Source organism: Meleagris gallopavo, chromosome 15 (assembly GCF_000146605.3).
Source record: "Meleagris gallopavo isolate NT-WF06-2002-E0010 breed Aviagen turkey brand Nicholas breeding stock chromosome 15, Turkey_5.1, whole genome shotgun sequence".
NCBI classification, from domain to species: Eukaryota; Metazoa; Chordata; class Aves; order Galliformes; family Phasianidae; genus Meleagris; species Meleagris gallopavo.
Window position 1 is genome coordinate 7191198 of NC_015025.2, and position 12995 is coordinate 7204192.

The window sequence follows — 12995 nt, forward strand, 5'->3', positions numbered from 1 at the left end:
CATTTTACCAAATATTGCTGGTGGCATTATTTACTGCTCACCTCAACTCTGCTGCTACAGATTAACTATATTCACAACACATCCAGTTTCAGTGTAAGTCAGAAATTTACACACATTCAGATCTTTTTTAATGTAGAGATCTCTATGTGCATGCATGGTTGTGTACATCTATATAAAAGTGTGTATCTCTGTGCATACACATAAAAACATAAGTGTGTATATGCATATATAGACAGATGCACATCAGTATACACAATGTGTGTATAAATAAGTATATAAATGCCTACACAATTACAGCACATACATGAAGGACTGAGCCAGTGGATAAAAAGACACATACAAACGTACGAAGTTATGAGAGAATTACTGAGCCACTGAGCCTTCATCAATTCTAAGCAATTGCATTAGCAATACTCAAGATTGGTGGAAGCCTTTTTTGATTCTCAGAAAAAGCCTTGGCACTCGGAAGGCAGTCAGTTTTGTATCGTGTTCTTGGATTTAAACACCTTTCATGAGAATCCTGCTTTAGCGATCCAAGCCTTTGTGACTTGAACTTAACTCTTAAAGAAGTCTGCTATCTCTTTCTGTTCTTTAGGGCTGGGTGAAGAAATGATAAAGATGATAAAGCTGAAAAATGATAAATGCAAGATTTTCCTATGAGTTTTCTGCAGTATCACTATGATGGCTAAGTATTAATTTGACATTCCCCAATTGCCATACAATATTCAAAGATTATCAACGCACCTCCTCTCTTGAACTGTTCGTTTCCTTTCTCCTTCAGTGCTGTGCTTTCCTTTCTTCTTTTCTACAAAAGAACAGACGTCTCAAAGTATTTAACTGAAATGAACAAGTAAGTCAGCTGTACTTCCAAGTAAACTATGAATGAAAATCAAAATAAAATACAATCTGAGGAATTTTAGCTAGTACCAACATCCCTTGCTTGCATTCACTGTGAGATGATAGACTTCATAATCCATAAAACACTGCAGTACATCAACAAGGCAGTCAGAAAGCCCCAGTTCGTGAACAACATTATGCACCAAGACCATTCATAATGAATTATATGGTTTAAATTAGTATGTTAGCCTCTTAGCTCTTTGCTTGCTTCTTAATTCCTTACCAATTCAACTGGTGTAGCTCGACAATATAGAATGCATTTTAGATGTAAAGTCTCAAAAGTTTTGTTTGAAATAATTTCATCTCAGAAATCCATAGTTACTTTCAGAAACATGCAAAGCATTTTCAGCTCACTGAATTAGAAACAGGTCTGTGCATAATACCTCTCTGAAAGATTTCTTATGCAGAGTGAATAAACCATCAGACCCTGAGACAGGAAGATTGTTCTGTTATACAGTGAAAATTGCACACGCTGAGCAGAGTTGTGTTCTCATCCATGAATATCTTAACAGTACTCTTGGCACAAGCAGAGTTGACATGAATGCTCTTAGCCTCCCTCTGACACTGAAAACACAGGATGTCATCAAGCCATCTCTGAAATGTATTTACAAAGGCAGGCTTCCACACGCAGGCATACCTCACAGAAGTAAAAGACAAAATGCTTGTAAGAAAGACAACACTAACAAGTGGCAATGCTCATACTCATGAATCATTTCTACAGTAAAAAAAGAACAAAGACAATTTGACCCCCGATTTGCCCCTAACATGCAGGCACAAGGGACTGAAATCAAGGCATTCAGAAATTACAGATCACTGAGCAATTAAAAAGCCAACACTAGAAAAGGAACAGTTTCCCACAGATTGTGTAAATCAAGGATTAATGCAATTATCAATATCGCACAGAACATCTCCTTGGAAACAGCTAAATATAGTACTCTGTGGAGCACTGCACCATCTCACAGCTATGCCAAGTAACTGACATACAATACAAAATCAGAGGTTCTCTCCTCTCACCCTTATTGCTTTTGGATGATAATTCACCCAACCACTGTTACCATGTCAGTAATAACAGATCACAGCGCTCTGAGGGAAATGCCACTCGGTGGTCGCACACCAAACCACCCAGCAAAGTCTCACCTGACCCTATGGGTACACAATTACATCAGTAGCATTTTTCCTATTGCCTATTAAAAACATGGTCTCATACTGATTGATCTTCACATCGGAAAAAAAAAAAAAAAAAAAAGCAGATCAGATTCATATCACTATTTAGAAATCAGCTTTCCTTCAGGGTTCTCTGCCAAACCTATACAAGTCCTTCTGCAGTGTCACTAGCACCAAGGTAAATGAGCCAGTGAGTGCCTTTTAAATATGAGCGTAGGAACAAATTTGAGAGATTAAGGCACAAACAGCATTAAAAGCATGCATTCTTTGTGTACACGTGGGATTCTACAATTCAGCCCAAGGAACACATAGCTACATTTGAAAGCTGCACCCTGACTTTGGAAGCACTCGTCACTGCTGCCCACACATTTGTAGCTCCACAATAATACATTTTAAAATCAGCTTATAGATGTCATTTGCACAATAGTGAACCAAGAAGTATCATCAAATCACCAAGGCTGGAAGAGACCTCCAAGAACAAGTAGCCATATTTCAGCATAGAGCTGGTTTAGGTTTAGAAAAGATGATCTTACTGGAAAGGATAAAAGATCTACATGAATAAACCTTATCCAAGAAATGCTTGAAACACAAGCCCTGCTGACTTCATTGCTCGTGACCTATTTAGAACTGGCCTTTAAGTGCTATTAACTGATTCAATGTTGCATAAGATAGACTTGTGTGCAACGTAACAAAAGATTCTCCCCCCATAAAATGGTTGTGGTGCTCCTGATGCAGAAACCCTAAAAAAGAAGGAATATCAGATGAAAATCTTTACTTGCATTATCATTTTATTAAAAGTATTTCAAAAGAGTATATGCTTATCCCAGGCAAGTATTAAAAGCTAATATAAAAATTTATTTGAAGCGAGAAAACTTCAAGAGAATAAGGTTTATAATCTTTAAAAAAAAGGAAAAAATTTATATCACTAAATTTTTGAACTATGGGCTTCCTTCTTACTTAGCAAAGAGGAAAGCGAGCTGGTTTCAACAGCAAAGAGGTGTCTGTACAACCCACGCTTGCTGGGGAAACGTGGTCAGACAAAAGTTCTGAGCAATTGAGGAGTGTAAGGGCTGTCACACTGGGATGCCATTGTTCACACAGCTCTCCTCCTCTGAAAGCCTGTTCTTTGACATGTCCTCTTGGTCACTTCACAATCTTGAAGGAATGAGGAAGACTATTATTCACCCCGCTGTTCCAGACATATGAGTGTCAGTGAGAGTGTTGCAGTGACTTCAGACTATTTGACCAGAAAAGGTGTTGTGTAAGCATGTTTCAAAAGCATTGGTAAGAATACCTTGTATGGCTCTGTAGCTTACTCAGCTCCTTGGAAAGCAGCTACAAAAGCAATGCAATTCTGGTTCAAAAACAGGATTTCTGTTACAGCTTCACCAACGTCTTCATATCCCCATATTCACAGGTTTCAGGCTGTAACTTAACTGCACTTTTCAGGAAGGCAAGACTCAGGTGTACCTCGTGCATCGTTCTGTATTTGCACTCAAAGTGTGACCCGTTGGTGATGTGTGGTAGCAGATTATCATCCCCTAAAAGTAAATTCCTCTGGCTTTCTCACAAAATGCTAATGCATACATGTCAGTACATCCCATCCTAAATGCACTAACCTCTGAGGACATTCTCTATTTGTGAAATAAACTCAATTTGTTCCTGCACATACATGCATTTCTGCAATAGAAAGTCCTAATACCAAAGCAGCAGAAAGACGACTCTTCTGGATTAACATCAACTTAGTCTGAAAGGCCTGCTGCAGCATGCACTGCTCCAACTGATGCTGTTAGAATCTTCTGTACAAACTTAGGGTTAAAAAAGCACTATTAGAAGACAAAACCTCTTCACTCAGCAAGCTGCATTTCCAGCTTCGATGGACTGGTCATCAGTTTATGGCGATCACATCAGACCAGAGATCAAAAATTGCAAGTGACTTGTCCTTGGGACAAATTTTGCACTATGTCATTTCAGTGTCCCCACCCACTCAGTTTTCAGAGCAAGACTGAGGTTGCTACAGGGCAGGCTACCCCTCCTCAGCGAAGGAAATAGGTCAGCCTAAACTCCTGGAATGCTTTGCCTAAGGAGGAAATATTCTGACCCACCACGCACCCTAATCGGGGCTGCTCACATAAGAGCGTAGGGTAAAGTCACAACTTCCCAACTTACATTCTGTTATGATTGCCTGCTAATCAAAATAGATGAAATTTTGCCATTTGCTTTCTTGCAAGATTTCTTAATAAGATGATCATTAATTTCAAGCAGCAAGCATTAGTTTTTTATATATACAGGAGGAAAAAAAAAAAAACAACTGGGGGAAATAACTACAATTAACTACTAGTATTTTTCTTAAAGGATCTGATTAGAAAAGTTTCCAGATTTGGATACTGAATTAGAATTGTCCACATTGTGAAGAAATTAAGATAACACTTGCCTGGCAAGTAAGAGGTGCTGAGAATGAAGGCCTGATGTGAAGTAACAAGACAAGACAGCTTGGCCTTCTGACAGTGAAGTACAACAATTCAAAAGAAAAACCATCAGATACAGTCCTTGGACCTCAGCTACTGTGCCAAGAAGCTTGCAGTTAAAAATAAAATCATTAAAGTTTTATTCTAGCACTAGAGAAGGCAGCAACCTACACATTTTTTGCTGTTTATTTTGGAAGGAACCAATATAATAGAAGTGTTGGAAGCAGAATCCCTAAATATAGCTGGTGAGAGCTGGAGGCTGAATACCTTCCTTTTGTAATGCTTCCAACCACGTTTCCTTTGGCCGTTCCTATGCATTTTATTTGATCAATTGATTTAACTTTGCAAGGGAACTGTTCTTGGCTCCAGTTTTGTAAGAGCAGCAAATGTACTTCCTTTGCTGCAAGGCTATTTATACAGTGTGACAGAGCACATCTGCATCTCATGTACCCTTCTGTAAGGTCACCCAGTAACAGTCATTTAAAATCACCAGGATTCAGAGGGTGCACAAAAGCAAGCAATTTGAACAGATAAGGAACACATTTCTGAGTTTCAAATATCAATTCTGTTTGTAAGCCATCTGTGATTAGTCATCTGCTTCCCCCTGCAGTTTTGTGAAGCTGTTGCTGTATCACACATTCAAGGATCTGAACTTTGCTTTATGGCTGTATGGTGCTCACTGTAACTTCATGCTAAAGATGGATTTAGTCTTTCTGCTGCCAGCCACTACCTTTTCCTGAAATTGTAAGCACCACTTCCAGAAACAATAGGTCACATCCATCCCAAGCAGTCAGTTTGAGTTAGCATGCCAGACTGAAAGCAGTGACTACCCCTGAGTGACAATACATGCCACCCAGTCACTTCTGCTCAAAGAGGCAAAAGCCTCGGGCGGAAAAGTGGAGCTGACCACTTAATCCATCAGTACACAAGTCAAAACATTTAGTCACACACAAGCCTCTCACTTCTGTAGACCAAGGTCTAAGTTTGACAGTATCTGCATCTTCCAGAAAAATGCAAATCTAACATAAGCATAAAAACAGCAACACTGCAAGAAAAAATGAAGGTATAATTTTTCACTCTACAAAATTGCCATCCAGCAATTAAGTTTATAAATGCAGCTGGGACTATAAATCACACATGGAGACTCGAACTCCAGACATCATACAGGTTCTTTTCACCAGCACTCAGAATTAATTACTGCAGCAGATACCGATACACTTTTCAGATGTGCTTCGATTAACTCAGAAAATAAAACGGATATTTTGTTCTATTTTTAACCATCAGATAGGGGAGTTTTAGTCTAGCAAACCATGTTCTATTCTGATTTGACCAAAATAATTGCATATCTAGTGTTGCTGCTGTACTGTATGCAGGATTCAGGTTACTAAAGTAGGTCATCTTAAAACAGGAATCACCTTTTACTGTATTTCCACAAGATTGTATTTTGAACCCTTCAAAACCCCAATGTCTTGCAAGTTTTACTGCTATGCAAAATAATTGTGAACATCTGTGAGAAGCATTAACACACAAATTATTGAAAAGTGTATTTTTTAACAAGCCCTACTGTACAGTCAGTTACATTGTCTTATGTACTGATAATCTCATTTTGGTCCAGCTAGGGTTCTCTCCTGCAAAAAAGTTTTGAGGCCATCTCCAAGTGACCAACACCAGAGGTCTGCTCCAAATTACATCTCACTTCCTCACATCCCATCTTCCATTCTGTGTTTTTGATTTTATTTTGTCACTACTGTAACAAACAGACAAACAAAAAAAAAACAAAAACACAACACCACAAGAGCAGTGAACTTTTACAGTGTATAGGAACTGTTGAGTGATGATCTGAACCACTGATTGAGCACCTGGGGAAAGGACCTGTCAGCCCTGGGAGCACAGGTGAAGGCAATTCAGCTGTGTTACCAGAAGGGCTGCAGCCTGGCTGCACCTCTCTGAGACCTCATTTAAGGGCTGACCCCCACTGGGGAAGGATTTCTTTCTGGAGATCTCTCCTTGGTGAAGCTTTCCCCTGCAGACCTAGAATCTTCTGATACAGGTAAGCAATCTTCTTCCCTTTCTTTATAGCTCCTTTCTACTGTGCTGGTCCTTTTATCACCACAACTGTTGTAATGCCTTTCCCACTGTATTGATGTGCCCAATTGCTATGCACAAAGTTACTATCCTGTATTGGACAAACATCTTTCAGAACTTCCAGAGGTTTAAAAAAGGCTTTGCTGCTTTGTTCAGAACTGAAAATAGACAGAACTCAAAAACTATTTCTCTATGATCAGTTTCAATTAATTTTTAAAGAGGTGCTAACAAGACACTAATGAAGAAACTCTTCTATTAGAGCATGTTCTTATCTGCTGACATTTCTTAGTGTTAACACAGAAGATGAGCATGTTTACAGCCAACTGAAGCTCCAGCACACATGTGACAGCTAAAAGATAAGAACTGTTTTTTGAGAAATACTACATATTCATTCCAGGGTCTCAGAGCAGCTAGAAGGGAGTGTTCTACATCCACAGTAAGAGCTCACTAGGGCAGGTGCTTAAGTCTTTCCCAGACAAGACCCAAAGAACAAGCAACATCTGTCACAAGGGATTCAGAATCTTGCTGCTGGATAAACTCATAATTAATGGGAGTCCCTCCAGAAGAGGACCAGGTCAGACTGAAACAATTACCACGTAGCAGCTGTTGGGTGTCTTCTGATTAATCCTGCTGACTAGACCAATGTCAAAGCCATCACTGTCAACAGCAACTAACCAGAAAATTTGTTTGTAATGCATCAAAAGCAATTTACTGCTCAGTGCCTCTGCTGAGACAGCAATCAGCATACTTGAAAAAAAATTTTATAAAACTGAATTTTGTTTCAAGCTGCATAATTTTCAAAAAGCTGACTTGCAAATCCGAGCATATAAACTGGCTCTGTTCTAAGCTATGTTTCTGCATTTGTTTTTTAAGAATATTTCTTGCAAGTTTGTGTCTTAATACTCTCCTCCCTTCCTCTTATTCTATTTCACAGAGCAAAGAAGCCCTCTTATGGTATTCGTTGTGCTTCTGTTGAAACAATTCCTATTGCTTAAGATTAGAAACCTCACTATAAAGGCCTCCCAAATTTTACTCAGAGCTGCTATTGCAAAAGCTTACACATAGAACACGCATAAATATACAGACCAAGGACTAAAACCTGTCCCTACATCTTCAGAATAAATTAGAGACTTCCCACAGCACATGAGAACAATGCTCAAAATTTGATTTATTAAAACTGCAAGTGACAAATGTGTTTAGTTTTTTTTAAAAAAAAAAACTATAAAGGGATAGCTCCGTAATTTGATTTGAGCAGGGCTAATGCTCAGCTCTCCTTATTACAAGTATTATGAGTACTTAATTTATGTTGGGTGTTGCAACCATAATTAACACAAAGTTTTTCTTATATGGGCAAGCAGTCTAATTGAAGAAAATACATCTTTCCCCATAAGTAAATGCCATCATGAGGCTTTCATTTGATGTCTGCTGCCCGTAATCTAAAAGTACAGCATTATTTCTTTATCTGAACCAGACCCTGTAACTGGTTCACTGCACATTCACAGAGAGAAGCAGCTCAATGAAGGAGGCAGCAGGGGCTTGAGAATAACTGATCAAGGACTGCCGAAGTAGCAAACAGCACCACTGCTGAGTGCACTGTCACAACCTAATGATATTGTCAAATAAACAGCTTCAGAATATTTCTGCCTTGTTGTCTCCTGCTTCAAAAAAAAAAGAAAAGCTCTTCTCAAAAACATCCTTTTGAGTAACTTGAGGTTAAAAATTGAAAAAGAAAAAACAAAACCTGAATAAATGGATGCAGACTGTAACTGCAGCATTTTCTTAGCACCTGCATCATTTAACTGATTATAACCAAAATATGCAAAGATAATGTTTCAAAAATACAAATAATATAAAAAATCTACAACAGTTCCAAATACCAGAAGGAAAGGATCTGAGACCAAAGGCTTTACTATACAGAGAATATATGGTCATGCAAAGTAAGAGTGTGCTAATGGATTATTTTGGTAGTTATAACATCTGCTGCAAGCTTCCAATTCATCTCTTGTTTCAGCGTTTCTCAAGCTGTGCTTGTAACAGATACCAACAATGTTTTGTTACAGAAAAAAGTTGTATTTCAAAGACTGCTTACACATTCCACTCAAAAAGCCCTCTGTGGAACATAAAAGTTCACACTATAAATAATGTGGTGATACTAAGCAGTGGGCTCCACCCACTTCATTAGGTATATCCATAAACAATGTTGAAGGATATGATCCCTCTATACCACTGGAAAAAAAAAAAGGCAAAAAACAAGGGAAAATGAGACCTGCAACTGCCCATTCCTTCTGTAAGGAAATGTTCCCAGCTTTGAACAGTTATTTTGTACTTCCACATCAACTTTCAATGAAGAATGTAACAAAGCAAAATGGAAGTATTCAATTCTATTATTTTTCAATGGGCCAAAGTTATTGTGGAAAATAAAATGATTACCTAACAATTCAATAGAAACAAGAGAAGCACAAAAGCTAAAAGACACTCATTTCCATGTCTGTTCCTTTTTCTATGCTTTAATCTATGCCATTTTTCCTCTGAAGTTCAGTATCTTTTCTATGAATGTCTTTAGCTGCCTTTGCCCTACAGGCTGCTGCAGAAGCCTCATCGTGACTCACGATCACACTGCTCCCTGCTGTACAAGCAATAAATACTGACAGTGGTTTAAATTAGAAGAGATGTGATCATGTTTTTTTTCTGTGCAGCAAACAGATGAAGGTTTTGCCCTCTGTCCAGCACTTGAGAGACTGAGTCTCGAAGGTGTCAAGTTTTGGTGTTCTTCTTCCTAGTTCTGCATTGAAAAAGAGACACTGACTTTCTGGATGGTGCATACAATCCAGGAGAGGCCCACCACAGCTGGCCAGGATGCTGGAACCACGACCTAAGCAGACAGCCTACAAGAAGTGAGTTTGTTCAGACTTTGGAAAAAGGTGTCTCAGAGAGACCAGAATTCTAGAGGAAATGGAGGCAGACTCTTCCTGGATGCACAGAGAAAATGCCAGTGATCGCAAGCTGCAACAAAGGAAATTCTAAATAGACACAAGGAGAAAAAATTTCCACCCTGAAGGTTTTTTAACACTTGAACCTACAGGCCTACAGTGCCTGTGCAATCTCCAGACTGGGAGATGTTCAGCACAGTTCTGGACAGCCTGGTCTAGCTGAATCAACTTTGAGCAGGGAGTTCAATTAGATGGCCTCCAGCAGTCTTCTTAAGGCAAAGGAGACCTTAGACAACTTTCTGAGATTTTTTTAAAAACATTTCTCATTATTAGATCTCAAAGTGTTAGACCTGACAAGCAGCACTTACAGATGTCAAAACTGAGAGAGACCAAGAGAAAGATGAATTAATTTTCACTAGGTCAACCAGGAGGCGTTATTTTTGTTGAAACAGGAATGAGTTTAAGGAGATTATGTTCTAAGATCCCCTCCCCCACTAGCCCCATAGTTTTTCCACTTCAAGGATCTTCCACATTGACATTACCGACTGCATTACTGATGAAAAACTCCTTTTACCTTCAGTGATGTATTTGGGTCATAAATCCCACCTATCGACAAGGGAACAATCTGAACGACAACTTGCTTAAACTTCTCTGTGCTGGTTTGTAACAAAGAATTTAGTTGTTTAGTTGCCTGTGGCACCTCAGCACTGCATTTTTGCTCTCCAGTTTACCTTAGCTGACAATAAGACCATAAGACAGTCAAGTCATAGTCGAGTTCTTCCCTCTTTCTAACTTTTTGGGAGCAACATACAGTCATCTTTTATTTACTTACACAGGTCTACCCAACAGTTAAGAAAGAGTGGTACAATGTTTCCAGGTCAGGTGAACAAGAAAGGATTAGACTTCCTCTACAAGAAGTAGTTAAGTCCCTACAAATTCACAGAAACATTCATAATTTCATTCTTCTTTTCCTCATTTTCATAGTTTATAGCTACAGTTGGTATTCCTTCTGCTGCTTCCGATGACTTAGGAATTTCTGAAATAGAAACTATAAAGCTATACAGTATACTACACTCCCCTATGAAGTAATGTTTTAAGACAACTCCTATCTTTTCTTGTGTATGGGGCTGCTGAATCATGGCCTGAACTTCTGATTGATCACCTGAGGTGAGCAGTGAATCAGCCATGGGAGCACAGGTGAAGGCAATTCACCTGTGCTGCAGGAAGGGGTGGAGCCTGACTGCATCTCTCCTAGAGCCATTTAAGAGCTGACTGCCAGTGGGGAAGGATCTCTTCCGGAGATCCACTCCACCAGAGTTTCCCACGTGAGCCCAGGTTACAGGTGAGTCTACCTATCATTTCTGTTTCTTGCTTTGGTGTAATAACATCATAGCCAAGCTCTCTGGTATACCTTAACATTTGTATATTTGTTAATTGTACACTGCTATACCATAACATCAGTATATTCATTAATTGTACACCTTGTTACCTGCCATTCCTTGTTCAACTTTCTCCTTACCTCATCATAATCAATTATTCAGTGATATTTATGACCTGATCTGTGCAGCTAGCCTTCCAATACTCTTATTCTTAATATGAGATCTAATTCATAGAGTAACTTGGGTTGGAAGGGGCCTTTAAGTCTATCCAGTTCCAACTCACTGCCATGAGCTGGTTGCCTCCCACCAGATCAGGCTGCCCAGAGCCCCCTTCCCACCTGGCCTTGAAGAGCTCCAGGGATGGGACATCTATAACTTCTCTAGGCAGCCTGAGCCTCACCACTCTCTAAGTAAAGAATTTCTTCCTAACATATAACCTATATCAAGTGTGTATGTGTGTGTATATATACATACATACACACACATACACACTTGATTTATTATTTTTACTTCTCCATCATTGGGGAATTGAAATTGCTATAAAAAAAAAAAAGGAAAAAGTCATAAATGAGTAGATAGCCTTTTGCTACATGCTATGAAAATCTAATTATCAGCATAAAATGACATTACTCAAGTCTGAGTCAAGCCCTGAAAGTAACTTAACAAGTTATCAATAGAGTAAAGAAAATGTGATGACACAATATCTTAAAACTTTGAAAATGAACAGCTGTCAAGTGACACCACTGACTGAAAATCAAAACAACTGGTTCACACAGACTTACTATGGAGTAAATACAATCTCTAAAGCTCCTGAACTCTCTCTCAGACTTATTTCATTATTCCCCATAACTGTATCCAGTTTGTCACTGTAATGGTCACCTAAACATTCTGTCCAATGTAACTGCATTGAAGGTAAACAGAACCTAATTACTTTGTGCATTTTGTTTTGAAAGCTTCAATAATTCGAGTAAACTTCAATTTGAATCCACAAACACTACAAATGAACTAAATTATCAGACGACAAAACTATCTTGAAACCTCCTCTAATTTTTCTTGAAAGGAGAAAAGAACAAATGCACAAAAACTAAACAACATAATAGAGATTTAGCCATGATAACCTTACACAAGCCAGCAAAACGTTTGTCACCAAAAAAGAATCATGAACAGTAACTCGAAACACAGAAATATTTTAAAGGACCATATTCATGTTGGTAGCAGACCATCCAGAGAAGTAATGGTAAAAATATAACTTCTATTTAACCTGGGCTATCTGGATTACCTGTTTTTCTTCCTCTGGCATATCTTTTTCCAGTTCTAGCAAGTATTCCTCATCTAGCTCTGTCTGCTTCCTTGTGCTATTCTCATCACTCTGTGAATTTCCCTCATCATCCAGTACAGGCTCTTTCACCTCAAAGGAGTCACGACAGTCATGGAAACACTCATCTGCTGTGGTGGGATCTTTGGCTGAAGATGGTATATCGCCACTTTCCATGTTTGGAGGATTCTGGGCATCTTTGGGGCCAGATGCCCATGAGCTGCTGCTTTCTGCTGACTTCTGATCAGAAAGCTTTAAGTGATCGAGCAATTCTTCTGGCGGATGTCCATTTTTCACCTCCTCCATGTCAGACTTCTTGGTTTGATTTATAGAAACAAGAGAGACATAACCTTCCATTAGCTTAATACAAACACCTTGACAGCAAATACTTCAAGTGCTTACAGGTACATCTAAAAATAAGCGATACCATCCTAAGGAAGCCATAATTCCTCCAGAAACCAATACCCTCCGGGGTAAGGCAGATCTAACGCACGCTGTTTCAATACACTGCAAACTATCCGGGGCTATCGCTGATCCCACACCCGAGGCACACTCCCGGGTGCTCAATGCCAGCCGCGGCACAGCAGCAGGCCCCAGGCACGCACTCTGCCCAGCCGTGGGCCTCGAGGCCCCCGCACCCAGCCCCAGGCCCGTTTCCCACACCTCAGCCCAACCCCGTCTGCTGAGAGACGGCTGTGCCGAGGGCTCCCCATGACCCGGGCGGCACCGCACCCCCCAACCGGCCCCCCCTTACGCC

At 39.6% G+C, this 12995-nt stretch overlaps 1 protein-coding gene across 1 annotated transcript in view; it reads right to left on the reverse strand.

Moving 5' to 3' along the window:
• TTC1 (tetratricopeptide repeat domain 1) overlaps positions 1 to 12583 on the reverse strand; it is a 33934-nt gene extending 21351 nt beyond the window's left edge. The window contains exons 1-2 of the mRNA XM_003210282.4: positions 12203 to 12583; positions 745 to 805 (exon numbers count right to left, since the gene is read on the reverse strand). Coding sequence (XP_003210330.1) covers positions 745 to 805; positions 12203 to 12544 — 403 coding nt within the window. The 5' untranslated portion in view covers positions 12545 to 12583. The remainder of the gene's footprint in view (positions 1 to 744; positions 806 to 12202) is intronic.
• Between the last annotated feature and the right edge of the window lie 412 nt (positions 12584 to 12995).